Source organism: Sycon ciliatum, chromosome 1, assembly GCF_964019385.1.
Source record: "Sycon ciliatum chromosome 1, ocSycCili1.1, whole genome shotgun sequence".
Classification (NCBI taxonomy): domain Eukaryota; kingdom Metazoa; phylum Porifera; class Calcarea; order Leucosolenida; family Sycettidae; genus Sycon; species Sycon ciliatum.
In genome coordinates, this window is record NC_088643.1 from 91652353 (window position 1) to 91671784 (window position 19432).

At 46.7% G+C, this 19432-nt stretch overlaps 1 protein-coding gene across 1 annotated transcript in view; it reads left to right on the top strand.

Moving 5' to 3' along the window:
• Window positions 1-2331: 2331 nt before the first annotated feature.
• Window positions 2332-19432, top strand: part of LOC135806457 (uncharacterized) — a 30891-nt gene continuing 13790 nt past the window's right edge. The window contains exons 1-14 of the mRNA XM_065320647.1: window positions 2332-2936; window positions 3707-3769; window positions 5715-5773; window positions 7519-7575; window positions 12561-12586; window positions 13277-13338; window positions 14083-14099; window positions 15345-15392; window positions 16003-16028; window positions 16629-16741; window positions 17070-17163; window positions 17318-17388; window positions 17776-17818; window positions 18765-18841. Coding sequence (XP_065176719.1) covers window positions 2859-2936; window positions 3707-3769; window positions 5715-5773; window positions 7519-7575; window positions 12561-12586; window positions 13277-13338; window positions 14083-14099; window positions 15345-15392; window positions 16003-16028; window positions 16629-16741; window positions 17070-17163; window positions 17318-17388; window positions 17776-17818; window positions 18765-18841 — 834 coding nt within the window. The 5' untranslated portion in view covers window positions 2332-2858. The remainder of the gene's footprint in view (window positions 2937-3706; window positions 3770-5714; window positions 5774-7518; window positions 7576-12560; window positions 12587-13276; window positions 13339-14082; window positions 14100-15344; window positions 15393-16002; window positions 16029-16628; window positions 16742-17069; window positions 17164-17317; window positions 17389-17775; window positions 17819-18764; window positions 18842-19432) is intronic.

Here is a 19432-nt window from a genome sequence, read left to right on the forward strand (position 1 = left end):
TACGGGAATTGGATAAAATACACGTTTCCCGGAGCAAAATATCGGGTTTCTTGTGCCAGGCGCGGCAAAATATCGAGGCGAGTGGAGCAGAATCTGTCTGGGCCTAACATGTACAAGGTGGAAACAGCTTGCTGTGTTGAGGTTCAGTGTACTTGTACATTGACAGTACATGTACTGTATAAGATATGTGGCTCAGTTACCGTTGCATGCACACCGCATGTTCGACTTGTTTACCCATCGATTATGTCACAAGATAGGAAGACACACGGCGTGGCCCAGGCCTACCTGCACTAGCATGTCTTGTGTACAAAAAGTGCATGCGTTGGTCCAAACACTGTATTTTGACGTACCGGCTGAATTAGTTGCTTCTCAGGTAGAAATCCTACAAGGGGAGGATCAACAGTACTTAAAGTTACGGTACATACAATAAGATGTAAGTTAGCCTATAAAGGATGCCTCTGATCCTCCTTTGGGTTACAACGGAAATCCGTATGGACTCCTGGTTATAGCAAAATGAGAAATTCACTGTGTGCGAATACCGGTATGGAGATACTAGTACATGACTGAGGAATGACGAAATAGTTGGTGCTAGGCAAATCAAAGGGTGATAGGGCCCTTGATTGAAGAGATCGAGGCAGCTGAGATCGTTAGCGTCCCAGGAGAGGGAAGTGAAAACCAGGGAGTAGTAAACTACCCGGAGGTGGCACAAGCATACACGACCAGTTTGACGATTGCCTCAGAACCGTTTTCACCCGGTGAGTGAGTTTGGGGTAAGATGGTTACTACTCTCTGGTGAAAACAAGCAAAACAAAGGGATAGACAGACAGACAGACAGACAGTCACAGAGAAAGAGACAGACCGACACACAGAGAAACGGAGAGATAGAGAGACAGACTGAGAGGGGGAGAGAGACGGACAGAGACAGACAGACAGACAGGCAGGCAGACAAGCAGACAGAGACAGACAGATAGACAGACAGACAGACAGACAGAGAGAGAGAGAGAGACACACACACACACACAGACAGAGAGACAGAGACAGACAGAGAGAGAGAGAGAGAGAGAGAGAGAGAGAGGGGGGGGGGGGAGGGAGGAAGGGAGGAGGAGACTGTCTACTCCTTGCTTGCAACATCGCGTTGTCAGAATAATGACAACGCGATGATAATCATGTTTCACTGAGTTCGAGCTCGAGCTACCCGTACAGCTAAATCATGACATTGTGGTCACTTCCTCAAGGGTGTTTGTGGCATATTGCCACACAATGGCATCAAGCAGACAAGACCGGGGGTAAGTGGAGACGATGGATGTGTTGTATCCGGACTACTAGCCCAAGGCTTGGTTGAGTTGGTGGCGGATCACTTTAAAAGTCACACTGTCACAGTCAAAGCCAAAACTCCGAAGTACTCACTTTCCTTCAATTAGAGCTGCTAGCGTTGTGTATCCGGCTCCCGCATGAACTGCGTATTTTATTCCCTCTTTCTCCGTTCTTGCCTATTAAACACATTATCATTGTGTGGCAGTGGCGGTGTTGGTGTGTTTGTCCTTAGCCTACATTACAGAGTGTACTACACTGTAATTCAAAACCAAGGTGCGCAGTGAAGTATGTACATGTACAATGGTAATGTCTAATGACTAATGAAGCATGCAGTTGTTGCATTCTATGCCGCTTCATTATCCTGTGCGCTCCTGACCTCTACTTGTGCGTTTGCATCCCGTCATTCGCGATTTGTAGGTGGATCTGTTCGTATTTCGGGGACAATGCACCATTCTGCCGTTGCATGCGTGTGTTCACCTCATTGGCCTAGCTCGCTCGTTCCTCATTTCTTTAGTTCATTTTGGCATGCGAAGACTAGCCAAGCTTGCTTGGTGAGGTCAACGCGAACAAGCAAAATAATAATGCACCAGTTCTAATTTCGGGGTACGAGTACTACTGGCTAGGCTGCGATCATGTCAATACGTCAAGTGTGTTATGTTGTACGTAGTTACGGCGAGTGCAGGCAGGTAAAAGCTGTTAGCGTTGCGGAAAGCCGGAATGCAAGTGGTTACCGATGTTTGTGTTTCTGGGAGGAGTGTGGTTTGAGTGAATTTTGCTAAATGAAGAAAGATCCGGCGCAACGCCAGCTTTAATATAACCCTTATAATATAAGGGTTATATTCGCAAAATTTTGTTGCCAGTGCTAGTGTTGGTTTCGTTTCGCAGACCGAGTCCGAAAAAGGTCATCCTGACCTAGCTAGCGCTATAGCTCGACCAGAGGTCATGGGGTCGTTACTGATTTGTCCCATTTCCGGCGTCCTTTGTATGTTTGCAGCTTTGCTGTAGTCGAGACATATCCGGCAGCCCGGCCCGCGGCCCGGCGACATGTCGATTTGCCTCATGAAGCTCATGGAGTCATGCGCCTGAGCTGCGAAGTGACGATGATCCCCGAAGCTACAAATTGTAGAATTGTTATTGTTAGATACGCTTAGCTTGAGTTGTTCGTATTTCCACAGTGCTTGTCTTGTGGTTGTGCTTCTTTCCACTTCGCGTAGTAAGGTGATACCGGAGTTCATCATCATTTTCGACGTCGTGTGTGTGGTATGTCTACCCTAGGCCACATGTTGTGTTGTGAGACAAGCGGCAGGGGAATGAAGGCAAACTTGAATTTCTCTCAGTAGTCCTGACTTATCTGCCTAGCAGAGTGTGTTGGTGCAACGCTGACCGGTACCTGTGCTGTAATTGTGTACGGGAAGAAGAGCTTCCTCCCGCTGGCTGTTTACCATTCGCCACTACCGTGGAAGAAGACCGTCTGTCAGTTCTAATGGTCTGGCTGTTTGAACTTTGCCTCCGTTATTGTGACTGAACGTCGGTATTCGAGAAGAATGGCGGCGCACGGAATGGAAAGAAGTCCAAGTACAGTTGTATGTGACACGCCGGAACTTGTGGCGATGTTTCGAGAGGTGCGTTGATGCAATAAAATACCGTAGTTGTTTTCTTTACAGCCCCCTAGACGGTTTACCGTACTATACAGGGAGTAGTAAAGTAGAGTACCGGTAGTAAACTACTCCCTGGTACCATATGTAGCAGATATTTGTCTTCACACTTGGCTTTAAGCAATGGCTCCAGCTGCACAGTCTCTTTTTATGTTGCACTAACATACTCACACACAGACACAGCTCCCCACTACATTCCTGTCCTTTCTCCCAGCACCTTTTTTCACGAACACTCCTACGTCCCACACGTACACCTACACGCGTAAGCTGACAGATTTCTCACATCCTTCAGCTTTTCACTTTTCTACTGCACCTCACTTCATATCTACTCCATTTCTGTGTTGCTAGGCGTAGTTTTATTGTTTTGACCTGAGGATGGACCATGGCCGAAAACTTGGTGAACCAATATTGAGTTTTGTTGCAACAAAGATACCATATTTGCGTAGCTGTTTAGATTAGATAATATGGTAGAGTCACTGAAATCAACAGCCGCCACCAGGTAGTAATATAATACTACGTGTACTAACCACTGCAGACTGTACGGATTGTAGCACTAAGCCTATAGCTGCTGCTATGACTCTTGCACTATTTCGCAGTGATATGATAAGCTGCATACAGCCGTGGCATGCGATGCCAACCCCGTACTTCGATACATATGCATGGAATGTTTATGACTGCACAGTTTTCTTATAACAAATCTCTCTTGTATTTGTTTGTTTTGCAACTGTGGTGTGTAGAAATCCTGGCATAACTGTGCTGATGCTGTTCAGAAGGCAGGTGTCACTGGGGATGCAATACTGGTAAGCTTGTAGTATTATGCCCTGGGAAGAATTACAATCATGCTTAGGTCAGTTGGGATCTTGAAAAGCTATCTGGATCCTGTGGGGGGGGGGGTGTTTTAACCTGCGGAGCGGGCCATTTCCTAAATAACTAGGGCTGTAACGTGTTACGAGAATGCTGCAGGACAATTGTTTATTTCAATACTCAAATGTAGTTCACGGCGAGGTTCATGACAGCTCTGGTGCTGCAGCGACGACAGGTTTGTAGATAGTACGGCATGTCAATCTGTGTTCTTGAAAGCAGCAGGCATGCACATTCTCTTTCTGTACGCATAAGATGAAGAATACAGGCAATCGGTCGGTGAGGGTGATGGTGCTGCTCACGGTTACGTTGGTGTTCAGGATGATGATGACGACGAGCTTGATATTGAAAGGAGGCTAAGCCGACTGCTGCATGGACGATAAGTGCTGCGAATAGTGATCATGCACCCTGGCCTGAGTAGCTCACTTGGCTAATTGAAAGTCAGCCCACCTGGGCCACGTTATGTTGCTAGTACCCCAGTCACAGAGCACAAGTTGGTTGAATTTGGCCGTCAGGAGGCTAGCGCAAGGTATCAAGCGTATGAGGTGGGCCGCCTTGTTCTGCCCGGGCCAGCTTTTCCCCCCATACCTTACACCAGATTTAGCGCTAAATTTGTTTATGCTTGTGGCCCTATGTGTTTATAAGCATACTGTTGGGTAGACCCGAGTATCAGTTGTCTGATGATTGCCTAACGGCATGAAACTCAGAGTTACAACCAACCCGAACGTCCTCCGCTGAGTCTGCTATGTACTAAGCTCTGTCTCTAACATTGAGCACTCTCTGCAAATACATGTACATGTAGCTTGGAGTACCATCATGCTCAGTGGCACTCATTGTGAGACATAGGAGAGTGTAGAGCGATAATAAATTTCAGGAGGCGTGGGTGGGAGGGAGAAATTGCAAAACAGTTGGATGCACGCAGCAGCACAGCTAGCAAGAGAAAGAAGCCGTGGATGGGTTTGTTCCTATTTTTGATGGCTGTGGCCATCCGTTGGCCCAACAGTATTCGTGTGAGTACGGCGTTTGTTCGTGCCGCCAGCTCGCGCCCGGCGTTTGTTTGTGCTGCCAGCTCGGGCCCGGTGCGCGAGTGAAACCGAACTTTGAAAAGGCTTTGGCTCTTTAGTGCTATTGACTGGCTTTTCAGACAATGCCTATTGATGTCTAGAGACATGCTGTCTAGCCTTCCCCTGGTATGCATTACACAGGGCTTTGTTGAAGTTCGTACCGTGAACTGCCAAAGGGAATTGTTTGAATGGTGCTGGGGCGGGTGCGACATTACGGTGTCCCTGCAGCCGGCCTAATCGCGTTTGTCGCCACAACCGATTATGTCAGCCATACACAGACATTTGTTATCCAATCCAAAGTGCTGTAAAGTGGGTGATGACTCATGGTCCAGTGTTGTATGGTGTGCGAAATACTTCAGACAGCTTCAATCAGGGATTGGTATTTTACTATTCCCTGGCTTCAAATGTTAGATGCCACGTACATTCGCTTACGCGATTTTGACTTGTGCATACAAAAAGAGAATGTTAATAATGTACTCATACTGTTCCGTTAAAAACTCATACTTGTTACAACTTGTTATTAGTACTGCGTGTTAGTGTTCTCACTGTTCTATGCATGTACACGTCATACTGTTGTTCTGATATTAGCAGCCTTGCTTTATGGACATGTCGTCGATTACCACAGCCGCTCTCTAAATATATCAGCTAATGTTATAGCCTCACGTGATCTCTTTCTATTTATATCTCCTGATAATTTTCACTGGGGAGGTAAAGAAGTATCAGAAGTGCATTACTCTCCTCACCATGTCCTGATTGCATTTGAGGTCAATAATATAAATTTCTCTCTCGTCTGTCCTTGCCATTTGATTGGCAACTGCAGGAGATGACACCGGAGGAAATTCTTGACGTGTGTGTTGGAATTAGGCGGGAGAGCTTGTGGTAAGCCTTATTATTGTCATTTCTAATGATTTATTATATTTTCCTGCTAGCCTCTCAGACACCAATGGCTAAGTTTCCTTCACGCTTTCAGTCTTGCAAATCAGACCAACGCAATCCTTTTGTTCCCGAGCTGTGCGAAAGGCGCATGACGTCACATAGTGAACATTATGTGTGCTACTAGGGTCCACTGCCCTTTATTATGTGTGTATGTGTACGTGCACGCGGGTAGGCGGGCGGGCGGACAGACTTTGTTCGCATATACTGCATGATCAAGTGATTATGTGTGCTCAACCAAGCGGTGTAGCTAACGCCACATGGCGAGGGCCCTGAGCGCAAGCTCTCATGTCTATCGTATGGCATATTGGGTTTGAGTACATGCACATGCATTCTCAAGTGCATGCCTTGTTACACCTTTGGTATGTACATGCATGTACATACATGTATAGCCATGCAGAAAGAATAATTGTACAGTAAAACCTGTAACTAAAGACCACCGTGACTAGCGACCAGCCTGGTACTACCGACCACTTCACCAGTCACGGACGGTCTCACATTCAAAATACACTGTGACTAGCGACTACCTGCTGAACGTGACCAGCGACCGCCTTTTCTTGTCCCAAAGACGACTTTTGACCCGTAACTAGCGACCGCGATGTAGGAAATCAAATGTTGCTCGAAGCTCCTTCTTGAAATTTCAAAGTGCTGATTTTCCATGGTCCTGAAAGGAATCTTTCGATACTACAGCTGAACAAATGAACGCAGGTCATTTTGACTGTGGAGTCGGTGTGGACTGCACTACGCCTGTCAAAATTTCAAGCCCTGTCAAGAATAAACATGATAGGAAACGTCTTGGAGAGCGCATCGGAAACGCTCTCTGATCGATGTTACTACTTGGAGGAGAAACGAAGACTGAGCGGCTCTGTCACCCCAGTCATACAGACGAATCGACGATTGCATCAAGGAATCCATAAACAAAGCAGCACCGCAAGGTCCTGATGCTGACGGATCGTGTTCAAGCATTCGAGAAGTTCGCACAACAAGGACAGTCGGTACGATTTGATCGCATGAACAAATTTGAAGCCCAGCGCAAAACGAAACTTCCACAGGGAACGTTTGACTCCTGGCTTCAGAAGTAGCAGCTGAATTTGATGTCTGCAAAAATTTATCTTTTCTCCCTCTCTCTGTCTCTCTCCATCTCTCCGTCTTTCTCTCCAAGTGTTGTTTGACCTAAAATAAGAATGGTATTGCGCAAGTCTTGGAATTGTATTGGCTGCGTTTTGACATACATAATCATATAATGGGATCCATATAATTATGGTCACGTAGTGCAAACCTCTAAGTCTAACTAAAGACCACCTGCTACTAAAGACCGCTTTTGCTGGCACCAAGGGGTGGTCGGTAGTCACAGGTTTTACTGTACTTCAAAGTGGCTACATAAATAGGTTGCATTGTGAATGTAGACCTAAGGTGGAGAGCAATCAGGTGTAACAGACACCAGCGATAGAAACTGGATCTGTGCTGCATGTCACATGCATTCATGATAACCAATGAAACCAATCAGTCAGCATAGATTTCCAAAAAGTCACGGTCTTGGCTATGTTGCACGGGCATGCATAGCACGCGGTAGGATTTAGCGTAGTATGGTGCATAAATCCAGGGGTTGATTTCACTTACTTGAAGTACCACCACTGTGGTATGCGCTGTCGATATTTCTTCATTGTTTGTTTGGTTTGTCTGCTGTGCAGGAAAATTATTGACTCACTTGAGCACCGGATGGCTGATTATGAGGCGGCTGCTGCAAAGTTAGTTGCCTTATTGTGGCATTTCCCATTGCATGTGCAGTCATGTGCAATGTGTAGCTAAATCAGAGAAGTCCACTGTACATCATAACATATTGATTCAGGATAAATGACTGCACTGTGTACTCTATCCGTGCGCACCTGCACACGCCTGCAGCCTGTCAGTGTGTACCTTCTTGAAGAAACACGAATACTCAACATGAATACTCCCAACTGGTCACAAGTGACCCGGTGCTCTTTTTTCACACCCCCTGGCCCAACCGGGTTGCTGACCCGGCTGACCAGGCCCTGGAGCAGACACTGGTCACCGCTTTGAAAATCCCCGTGGCCGGTAGTTTTTTTAGACACTGAAGACGATGGTCAATGGTGTTGCGACCAGACCAAACAAGTCAAAATTCATCTGAAGAAGCGATGAGCATAGAGTAGCTAAATTCATTGTATGGAAATGGGACTTCGAGTCCCAGGGACACGGATATCTTCTCCCTCCAAGCAAAGAAAAACTTGGTTGAAACTGCTGCAATTTGGCCTGACCATGCTGAAAGGCACTGTAATGTGGATTCTCCCATCGGAAGTGTGCAAGCACGTTTCTACAGAAATCAGGGTCTGGGCACGAGGGAGTACGGTCACTACTGCTGTCACTTATGTATTCTCTATTGTTGCGGCCCTGTGGCCATGGTAGACAAGATTTCCTTCGAACCATTACTTGTTCTTGTTCTTTACAAAGTGGAATAAAACTGAAACTCAAAGAGTTCTGCAAGGCCAAGAGCGACACGCGTACATGTAGCTTCAAACAGAAAAGCTGGCAACGCAAAAGGAAACATGAAGCCAAAAGAGATGCCTAGCTCTGGTGTACATCGTAGAGGTCACTGCGCATCCGGTGCACTGCGCCCCAAAGGTGCAGGCACGGCGCCCCAAGAAGTGACGACATCCATGTACAAACAAAACAAAAATAACTGAGAGAAGCGAAAATAAATAAATCGAAGAGAAGAGAGAAGGAATTTAATTCTAATTATTTAGAGCTGGACAGATATTGTCAAGGAGACATGCAGATACACAATAGAATCGACTCGACTGCATGTAGAGTAGCTGCCTCTAACTGCAGCAGAGTGGAGCACGCAGGTACGTGATCAACTCGGGAAAAGTGAAAGGTGAGAGAAACAAAATACAAATGAATTCGAACAAGCAAATACAATAATTGTGAAGTCACGTGCAAAGTGTCTGTAACATTCTCCCCCCTGGTAACAGGGAACCGATGACCTGTTACAGATCACAAATAAACTTAGCGCAGCACGTCCAGCTTCGCGAGCTTGACAACTGGTCGCCGGTACAGTCCAGACTTGGTGCGGACATCTGCCACTCGCACAACGCCATCACTGCCCGGGTGTACAGCCTCTAGTCGGCCCCAAGGCCACTGCCCTCGTGGCTGGTTGCTGTCGACAACCACCACGACATCACCTACAGCCAATGACGGTGTCCCGTCCTGCCCGGTGAACATGAATGGTCGCAGGAACGGGGTCAAGCGCTGGACAGGTAGATTTCCCATTACAGATGGCTTGGGATTGGCTCGTTGGTTCTTGCAGTATTGACACTCAGACCATGCTCGCTTCACAGCTGCTCGACCTGTCGTCACCCAGTACTGCTGGCGAAGCTCATTCAATGTCCTCTCGTGTCCATGATGGCCAGAACGCAGATGTTATTCATGGACTAGGAGCTGTGTGTACCTATGCTTCGGACACAGGATGGCCGGGTGTTTCGCACTGTACGCCATTTCCGTCGCATGTGTGAGGCGACCCTGAACCCGCAGGATCCCGTTCTCATCAATGGCTGGTGCTAGCTGTCGTATACGACTGCTGGTGCTGACAGGCTGGCCATCGTTCAACAATGCCACTTCTTCGGCAAAACACTCTGCCTGCACAGATTTCATCCAGAGCTGCTCGGCCGCATCCATTTCCTTGGCTGAGATGGCTGTGGTTGATTCGACAGTTTGGCCGCGAACTCTGGCCCGTGTGTTTGCGATGAACCTGGCAACGGACGCGGTTGTGCAGATGAGACGTTTCCATGACGAGAATCGGTTGACGTCAGGCAGCGCTTCGGCAATTTGCTGGGGCCTTGGCGGGGATGTTGCCGCCGCAACGAACTCCTTCTTCACTTCGGTTGTGTCGATGCACTCATCCGACTCAGGCTGCGAGATGTGGTAGATCGCCTCCGGCTCGAGTTGATATTGGTGAGCTCGAACTCCAATGCGACCGTGTACTACCCAACCAAGAAGGGTTCTCGTCAGCATAGGTGCATTTGGCGGGCCTTCGACGACTTCACGTGCCACTGTGAGGTGTCCGTTGTCTTGCCCAATGAGCATCCTCGGTTGTACTGCTGGGTATTACGCCACTCTGGAGTCATCTAAATGAGGCCATCGACTCGCCAGCCCTCTGCCATCTATTGACTGCGAATGCAACTTGAGGTCCTTGGCTGTTCTCACATCATCCATTTGATGCTGGGTGCCATCGCTGCCATTGACCAATACAGAGACTCTGCATGACGAGTTGTCCGTGTGCGTCGTCGAATTCGTCCATGCCATATGCAGGGGATCCGACTGTCCAACAGCACCTATGTCATCCGCTAAGGCCTTGTCCATTAGCGTGACAGTTGAGGCTTCATCCAGCAGAGCAAGTGTCTCCACATAGCCCTTTGGGCCACTAACCGTCACTGGCAAAACTCGCAGCAATACTCGGGTTGTACCAGGAATGCCGGTGTGCCCACAAGTGTCGACTGGCTTCTCTGCGGCCTTGCCCTTGTGCAGGAGCACATGATGGTGGTACTTGCAGTCAGGCTCACTGCACTGCTTCCTGCTGCCACACTCCCTGGTAGCGTGTCCACTGGCCAGGCAAGAAAAACAAAGACGGTGACGTTTGACCAGCTCAAAACGGGCTTTCTGGCCAAGCTTCTTGAATGCTGAACACTCGCTGAGGGCATGCTGCACTTGTTTGCAGCAAAGGCAGGCTGACTGAGTTTTACTGGTTGCACTTGCTGGTGCCGTCGCTGCTGCTGTGCTGTATACTGTCGAAACTTCCTGGTGACTGTACACCCGCTGCGTCTTGTCGGTTCGGGTACCAGGCGGATCCACGACGCGCACAGCTGCTTCAGCCTTGTCCGCCAGCCACAAAGAAAACACTCGCAAGCTGATGTCATGGCTACCCTGACGCACAAGTACCTCTCCCCACTGCAGTCGCAGGGATGTTGGCAACCTACCAACAAGCTCTTGACGTAGCTAAGGGTTGTACATGTGACCTTCACTTCGAAGGTACTCCATGGTAGTAACTAGAGTCGTCACAGCAGTGGACAGGTTGATAAGACTATCAAAGTCTCCTGGCTTGACCTGTCCAATGGCCTTGGCTTTGCCGATCATGGCAGCAATCACTGCATCCGGTCGACCAAACCGGCTTTCCAAGACCTGGAGTACGGTCGGCAGGTTCTCCGGCACGGTGAGCATCGCTCCGACGGCAGCCTTGGCTGGACCTTTGAGGCAACGTTGCAGACGAATTACATTTTCCGACGGCGAAAACCCACACTCGTCTGACGTCCTCTGGTAGGTAGAGGCGAATATGGGCCACTCCTCCGAGTCGCCAGAGAACGCCGGCAAGTCACGACCAACTGTCTGTCGGATCAGAAACTTCTGCATGCCGTTTGCGGCTTGCGCTGGGTGCAGGCCTCCAGCCTCAGGAGTCAGGACTCTTCTGAGCTGGCTTTGTTGCTGTTGTCCCTGCCGCAAGTGTGGCGTGTGCAGTGCCGGGTTTCTGGGTCTCTACCCAATGCCTAGTAGCTGTCGAGGCGGACTTTCCTGGAAGTTTACAGACTGTTTCTAATCGGGGCTGAGATGAGCTTACTTCTACTTTATTCTCCTGGCCAGAGCTGATCAACGACGCTGCTGATCGGGTAGTCGACGATGCCAACAACGGCCTCAAATGCTGAGTCGGCGCACTGGATGCAGGACGAGACGATCATCGCGAACGAGAGGACGAGGTGTTTTCGATTTGGGCATGGCGCGCCTCCAACTCCAATAGAAGCAAACGCCTCTGCCTATCCAGTCGTTCTTGCGCATCCGCCTCCTCAATTGCCATCAAACGCCATGCCATCTCCAAATTGGCCTCCGCTTTTTGCCGTTTTACGGAGGAGGACGATCTCATCGATGAGGCGAGTGAGGCAGGGGATGCTGGCAACTCCAGCTCAGCAGCCTGCTCGGCGACATCGGCCATATCCGTTTCGCCCTTACCTCTACGATTTCGCAGCAACATTGCTGTGTTTCTGTAATCTGAAGACTGTATATTTCTTTAGAACTGCTCATCCGGCTCGAAGGACCATGTTGCGGCCCTGTGGCCATGGTAGACAAGATTTCCTTCGAACCATTACTTGTTCTTGTTCTTTACAAAGTGGAATAAAACTGAAACTCAAAGAGTTCTGAAAGGCCAAGAGCGACACGCGTACATGTAGCTTCAAACAGAAAAGCTGGCAACGCAAAAGGAAACATGAAGCCAAAAGAGATGCCTAGCTCTGGTGTACATCGTAGAGGTCACTGCGCATCCGGTGCACTGCGCCCCAAAGGTGCAGGCACGGCGCCCCAAGAAGTGATGACATCCATGTACAAACAAAACAAAAATAACTGAGAGAAGCGAAAATAAATAAATCGAAGAGAAGAAGAGAGAGAAGAGAGAAGGAATTTAATTCTAATTATTTAGAGCTGGACAGATATTGTCAAGGAGACATGCAGATACACAATAGAATCGACTCGACTGCATGTAGAGTAGCTGCCTCTAACTGCAGCAGAGTGGAGCACGCAGGTACGTGATCAACTCGGGAAAAGTGAAAGGTGAGAGAAACAAAATACAAATAAATTCGAACAAGCAAATACAATAATTGTGAAGTCACGTGCAAAGTGTCTGTAACATCTATAGTCTCCATACTTCTCCTTATTGTTTGGTGTTGTATCTGTACAGGTCTTCTTCTCAGGAATCCTTGCCTTGTGAGTAGTTAACTTGTACCTAGCATGTTCCATTGACATTCAGTTGCTTCCTATCCCTTCAGCTTGCACGCGGGTGACAGATTTCTAATACAGTTGCGATTCATGAAATCCTACCCAAAGTGCATCTTTGGCGCCCTCAACTTGCATGACCCTTGACACATTGGAAGTGGTATGCTGCTTGAATGACGTACACATGTACGAACACGGTGAAGTAATCAGAACTACTCCAGGGCGCCAGTTTCACACTTTGGGTCAGGTTTCACCGAGCGGAGCTGTGCATATGACCAGGAGTACGTAAACCAGGGAGTGCGTTGTGAAACTCGCTCACTATGATTTGGGGAAAGCGGAATTCGTTGTTTACGTCAATTTTGAGGAATCCCGGAAGTCGCTATCTGCCTTGTCACAGTCGCACTGCATCAGCGTGACCATTGTCATCAGTATTACCATGCCTTGACATCAAAACAATGTAAACAATGAATTGCGCTTTTCTGAACGCATATGCAGTGCTGCACACTCTGGCTTGCTATCCCATCCGCAATTGCCTTCAGAAGTTTTAAACACACTCATAACGCTATTCTATAATTATATCCGAGAGCTACGCTATTTTTCCAAGAAGTTGAACACTGTGTGAAACTGAAAAGCAATACTTTTACCCATGTTTTTGACATTTGCCCTGTCCTGGTCTTGTAGCAAGTAATCAGTTTGCCAAGGGGTCTGACATGCAAGGCCAGGATGAGAAAAGCTTTTCAAAAGTAAGTGAACTAGAGCAGCAAGTGTCTTTTAAATTTGCTGGTGAGTGCTCGCCCCGTTGTGATTGTGTGCACGAACTTTCTATATTTGGAAAGAATCTTACACATTATCTGTACACGAGTATCACACTAGCAGACCAGCAACCAGTGGAAGGCTGTGTTCGAATGCACAGATATCGTGATGTATGGAGTGTTGGCATGGGAGAGCCAGTGATGGGTACTTGCCAGCAATTCTATAGAAGTACTTCGAGTAGTAGTAATATTGAATCAGGCAGTACAAGGGTAAGTCATTTGTACCGTGTTTATCCTGCATGTTTCCAAGACACGGGCGTCTCTTAGATGCAGCCACTGACCCTGACATGTTCCGATACTGACGGGGACTTTTGGTACGGAATTTTTTTAGTATGACTTTGTACAGCTTGGTGTGTGGAATACATTTCTATACATTTCCACACTGTATGCATCATATGTTACACATGTTCAAAATGTATGCAATTATTCTCCATACGAAGGATCGTATTTGCCCAGTGTACGAGGTGATCGGTGTACACAAATACCCCTGTACGTAGTGAGAGAATCAAGTAGATGTGTTTTGGGTACTGTTGCTGTGTGCTGCACATACAGTAGAATGCAACTGAATCGTGTTTTGCCTTCTGTGTGTATGCGTTTGGGCTTGTGTGTGTATGCGTGTGGGTTTGCGTCTGTATCCGCGCCTATGTTTTGGTCTCACATGGTTTTCATTTTTAGCCTGAGTCGGCAATCTCGTAAGTACTGCATTGTGTCTGGAGCATTGAACACGATCATTGGCCACTTTCCGCTCATACCATAGCCAGCAATCGCATGTCATCACGTACATTCAAAATCAACATAATTTTTCGAATCGACCTTTTTTTCAGGATCACTTTTCAACGAGGACGAAGCAAAGTCGGCCGAACGAAGCCTAGAGGAAGAAAATCACCCTCTCCACTTCACCATCACGATACTGACATAGATACGAGATGAAACAACTAAAAAATCCACAAGAAAACTGTACGGCCATCATCGCGCTGACTTTGGTCTGAGAATTTCTATCACGATCAAAAATGTACGAGGAGCACTCAAAAATAAGCAACAGACGTACCTCTATCGCTCTCTACTCCTTTTTCAAGGCACAAAAGTCGACTCTCCACTTTCAAACCAGGAACCAGACATACCAGTGGTCCTTTTCAGCTGCTCCACGAGCGCAGGAAATGTTCACCAAGGGGCGCAGAGCAGCATCCATTCCAGAAAAAGAGCTAAAATACGAGTGAGACTGCATGCCTGAGTACATGAGTACATGTATGAGTACATGCAGAAAATAGTCAATTTCAGCGTTTCTGCTCCAAACAGCAACTAGCTTCGACTAGAAACAAAGATTACACCAAAGGATCAAACAACAACCATTTTCTGCAGTTTTTTTGCAGATGGCTTCCTTGTGCTTGGCCCAGCACGCCAAAAATCACACCTCGGAGGAGTACAAAAATTACAACTCTCAGATGTCCTCGATTGCTGGCCATGCATACATATGCATAGTACCTGACTGTGCCTGTAGCTATCAGTCGAAAACATTACGGAACGTTACAAGTGCGTATGCAATCCATACATGTGCATTCAGAGAGAACACGCCACTTCACTCCCTTTCACCTAGCACCCCCGCATGCACGTGTAAACTTTGTATCTTTCTTCTATTGCACCCATGCACGCTGCTGTGCTATGTGATAAGATCATTTCCTTGTTTAAGTTGTTGCATTGAATGTCTCACTTTTGATTAGATATTCCTATTGTTTCCTTGATGGTCATTTGTTGAGGTGATTGATTCCTCACGAAAAAGCCCCAAGAAAACGTTAGAATCACAAAATTGTTGCCCTGTGGCTGCTGATGAATGCATTCACCATATTTGTTATCTCTACTAAAATGTCCGTCTCCTCGTTGCCTCATTTTAACAAAGCAAATTCTGTTTTGTTTCCATGCTATGTTCTTACCATTGGCAGGTCAAAACAGCGAACTAATTCTGGGCAAAGACTGTCCAATTCAATCACGTAATGTTCAATATTTTTTAAAATGTGCATGTGTTTCCAAGTGCTGTATGTGTGTCTGGTGTGTGCATGCTGCTTGGGTACGTGCATGTGTATTTGCGTGTGTGTGTGTGTGTGAGTGTGTGTGTGCGAGTATGTGTGTAAAACTTTTAAAAGGTGGTACTTATGGACCTTTTTATGTGTTTATGTGACTTTTCTCGTTTGCAACTTTTCCTGAATCAATCATGGTCTAACCCACTGTGCCTGCCTGGTCTGGTTCAGGTTCTGCCATGAGCAGTTTTTCCAGCCGTGCTGCTACCCACAGTCAACTGGGAACTTGTGGCCAGGCACAAGGGGTACATGGATGCGGGCAATGGGGTTTCTTGGCACTTGTGCCAGTGGTTGTGAGACTTATCCCCTCACCCCTACCATCAGGTGCTGCATCTGCCGCTAGGGTTTGCCAGGTGTTAGCGGGCATCGTGAGATTCCTTCGGGAACGGACACGATAATTTACTTTTTACTTTTACTTTCCCTGAAACTAAATAACGTTAGGTAAGCAGTATGTGGTGGAGGTGGAATTGCTTCCCTGAAACTATTGAATAATTCATGTGTTCGTGTGTCTTTTCGTCTGCAGTCGAAAAAGAAATTGGATGAAGTCGAGTAAGTATGATGACATCACCGTTGTGCATCGCTATTAAAATTAGCATTCAGTTTTCACCATTTCCAGCGAACCCTTTGAAATTTGAAGAAGTTCTCCGTGCACTGATTGGACTTTCTTCACACTTGTGCTCATATGCCTTTTTTGCGAGAAAGTGTTGATTTCAGCCGGGTTTTAGGATTCTGTGTCTTAAAAGTAGGCTCTTATGGTTTCGAACTGATACACAGCCTCTCTTTTGGGGTCTATGCACCTGTTGTGTTATATGCATAGGCATGCTGCACTGCGAGAGTTCATTTGAAATTTTGGGAACTATAGCCCTGGTCCTTTCACCCAATTACTTGGCTCAACTACAGTGCTTGGTAGTGCTGTCTGAGCACTTGCTTGAAAACCACGGCATGAGGTTCATGGTGGATGTGCACTCTGAGCTGGGTTATAGGGCTGCCTGACCTTGTTGAATGTGTACCCGTGGTCAGACTTCACTGGACAGCGATATACATGGCTGCAGACTCAAGTGCAGAGTGTTGCTAGTATTCCAACTCAGTGCTGCCATGATAGTTGATCTCAATACTCAATCACTGTGTGTCCTGCTACTGCTGTTGCAGACAAGCCCGAAGAATACTGGGATGGAGCGCCTGCAGTCCAAAGGACTGGTAACAACTCCCAGACTACCACCACTCAGATTGAAGCTGCGGCTGATCACTCAAGAAACAAGGCGGTACGTTAAACAGTATGAGAGCTGACGCTGTAGGTCTTCAAATTCCTGGAGATTTTTTTAATTGGAACAGGCTGTATAGAGGCTGCAAGCATTGGACACATATCACAACGTGATGGCCACAAGTGAACAACAACTTGTCACTGACTATACTTAGATCATATCGAAGAGTATAACTTTGTTTGAATTCATGATCACGACTAGCTGAGGGACCTTCTCCGACATATCTTCTCGAAAATGCACCCAAAACATCTGCATCGTTGGCAAGTTGGTTTGATATGATTGAAAGCTGTATCGTTGTTATTCTCATGCTGTGTTCATGTATTTCTAGGAGCAGGCACACGACGCAGGTAATCAACAGGCACAGGACGTAGGAAATCATGCAGAACATCACCCTGTCCCCACCTCGCCAAATCCATCTGAAGGTTAGAGGTCTACTCAGAATGCATGCTATGTTGAATTAAATTAATACCTTTGCCGCGCACAATGCTTGCTTCGTCAGCAATGGTCTGTTCTTCTGTGCAAGGTTTGATCAATTTTCTTGTGTTGTGTGCTGTGTTTCGTAATGTACATGCACAGCGAAAACCAAGTCATCGGGCGTTGCATCACCCAGGAAGCCACCCAGAAATTTTCAAGTACAGGCTGTCAACGTATGTCTTCTGTAGACTGAATATATACATTGAGATGCATTGAGATGGAGTAGGCAAAGTACTTCCCAGTAATGTTGGGATGTGTTTGAACCATCACTAATTTTTTGAATAGTTGGGAATTTCTGAAAGGTGGCCAATTGGCCTCTTGAAGGAAAATGGCCGTCTCCTTGAAGCTATAGAATACGTGTGTGGGTGCATGCGTACATGCGTACATGCCTGTGTGTAAATGCATGCGTGTGTGTGTGTGTGTGTGTGTGTGTGTGTGTGTGTGTGTGTGTGTGTGTGTGTGTGTGTGTGTGTGTGTGCACACGTAGAGCGCAATTTATACCCGCAACCCTGATGTAAGTGTCGTGTTGATCTGTGTTGTTTCTCTTATTATATGCACAGCGTGTCATAGCGTGTAATCAAGCGATGAAGGCCTTTGGATCATGTAAGGCCCATTACCAAGCATTCATGCTGCAACAAGGGTAGACTGAGTGGCAGTCATTGTGTTCACTGTGTTTTCGTTCTGGTCTCTTTATGCCTGTGTAATTGCCGGTGATCAATCTAGTGGTCAATCAGCTATGCAACTGATACAGTCGACAATCCAGCTGATCATTGTTCAATTAGTGACACATTTGTTAGCCACTGGCGGATTCACTCAGGATCTTCTGGATTCCCACCCTCATTCTCTGGGAGTTCCGACAACAATACTGCAGTCACGGTTTTACAGAACTCAGAATATCAGGGAGTCCGGCTTCTTCCTGGCTGGCGACTCAGTGCACAGTCGTTTCCATGGCGAGTCAGACTCAGGGCAGGAGAATTCCATTCCTATTCCTGTGGTGTATGGCTGTAGTTTGTCATCAATAGGCATCAGTGTATTAGTACATTTGCATTGGTTCTTTGTGTAGTACAAGTTCGCGCATGGGCATGCGTGCGTGCATATGTGCACATGTGCATATATGCATGCATGCGTGTACATGTACAATCATGTACTGTATAGCAGGAAATTTTCGGACGGAAATATTTTCGGACAAAGCCGAATTTCGACCTTTCGTACGGATTATATTTTCGTACAGTGCTGTATGCTAAATACACGTGTTAGCATGCAGAATGCATGTACATACATGTATGTATAGTGTACATAATTTCACGTGAACAAATTTTAGTACGGAATTAATTTTAGTACAAAAGAGGCCGTGTACGAAATCGTACGAAAATAAATTCCGTCCGAAAATTACCTGCTATACAGTATGTGCTTGTGTGTCCGTTATGTGTGCTGCCTGTATGCGTGCGTGCGTGTGTGTGTGTGTGTTGCGTATGCGTGTGTGTGTGTGTGTGTGTGTGCACGTGTGCATGTGTGTGGGTTTACGTGCTTTGGACGTTTTGCGATGTAGGTCCCAATTCACCACTGACAAGGGTATCGCCCGGCATAGGAGAAAATGGTCTACCGCAAGAAATGAGCAACACAGCGGTATGTCATTGTTGTTTTGTCTATTACCTTGTATGTCTATAACCTTGTATGTCTATAACCTTGTATGTCTATAACCTTGTCCTGTGAGCTAATATCATAATACAGTCAGTATCGCCTATAGCGTTGGTGTTTGATTTTGAGCATTTTATCACTATAAGCGATATATTACTATGACCGATACTGCATGCAATGTATGCGAGTGGGGTGTCAAACGACTCAGCGGCAGCGCACCGTGCACATACGCACTACATACATGTACAATGTCATGTAGCTGGCTGTAGCTCCTGACACAGAAAATCAGCATTTCCTCACGATGGAGGCATATTTTGGGAACTTGTGCAAGCAAAACTCACCAAACAACACTCACTGGACAAGTTCTTCACGAAGAAGTAACACCCTGTTCTCCTCTAACATCGCTTGATTTTCACTATAACCGATGCAAACATAATGTAATAAAGGTGTTTTGAAATGAATTTGATCACTATAGGCGATATATTACTACAGACGATTATTACTATACGCGATAACTGTGTATACTTAGTTATGGCAAATGAAAATGAATTTCAGAAATTGATCACTATATCCGGTATA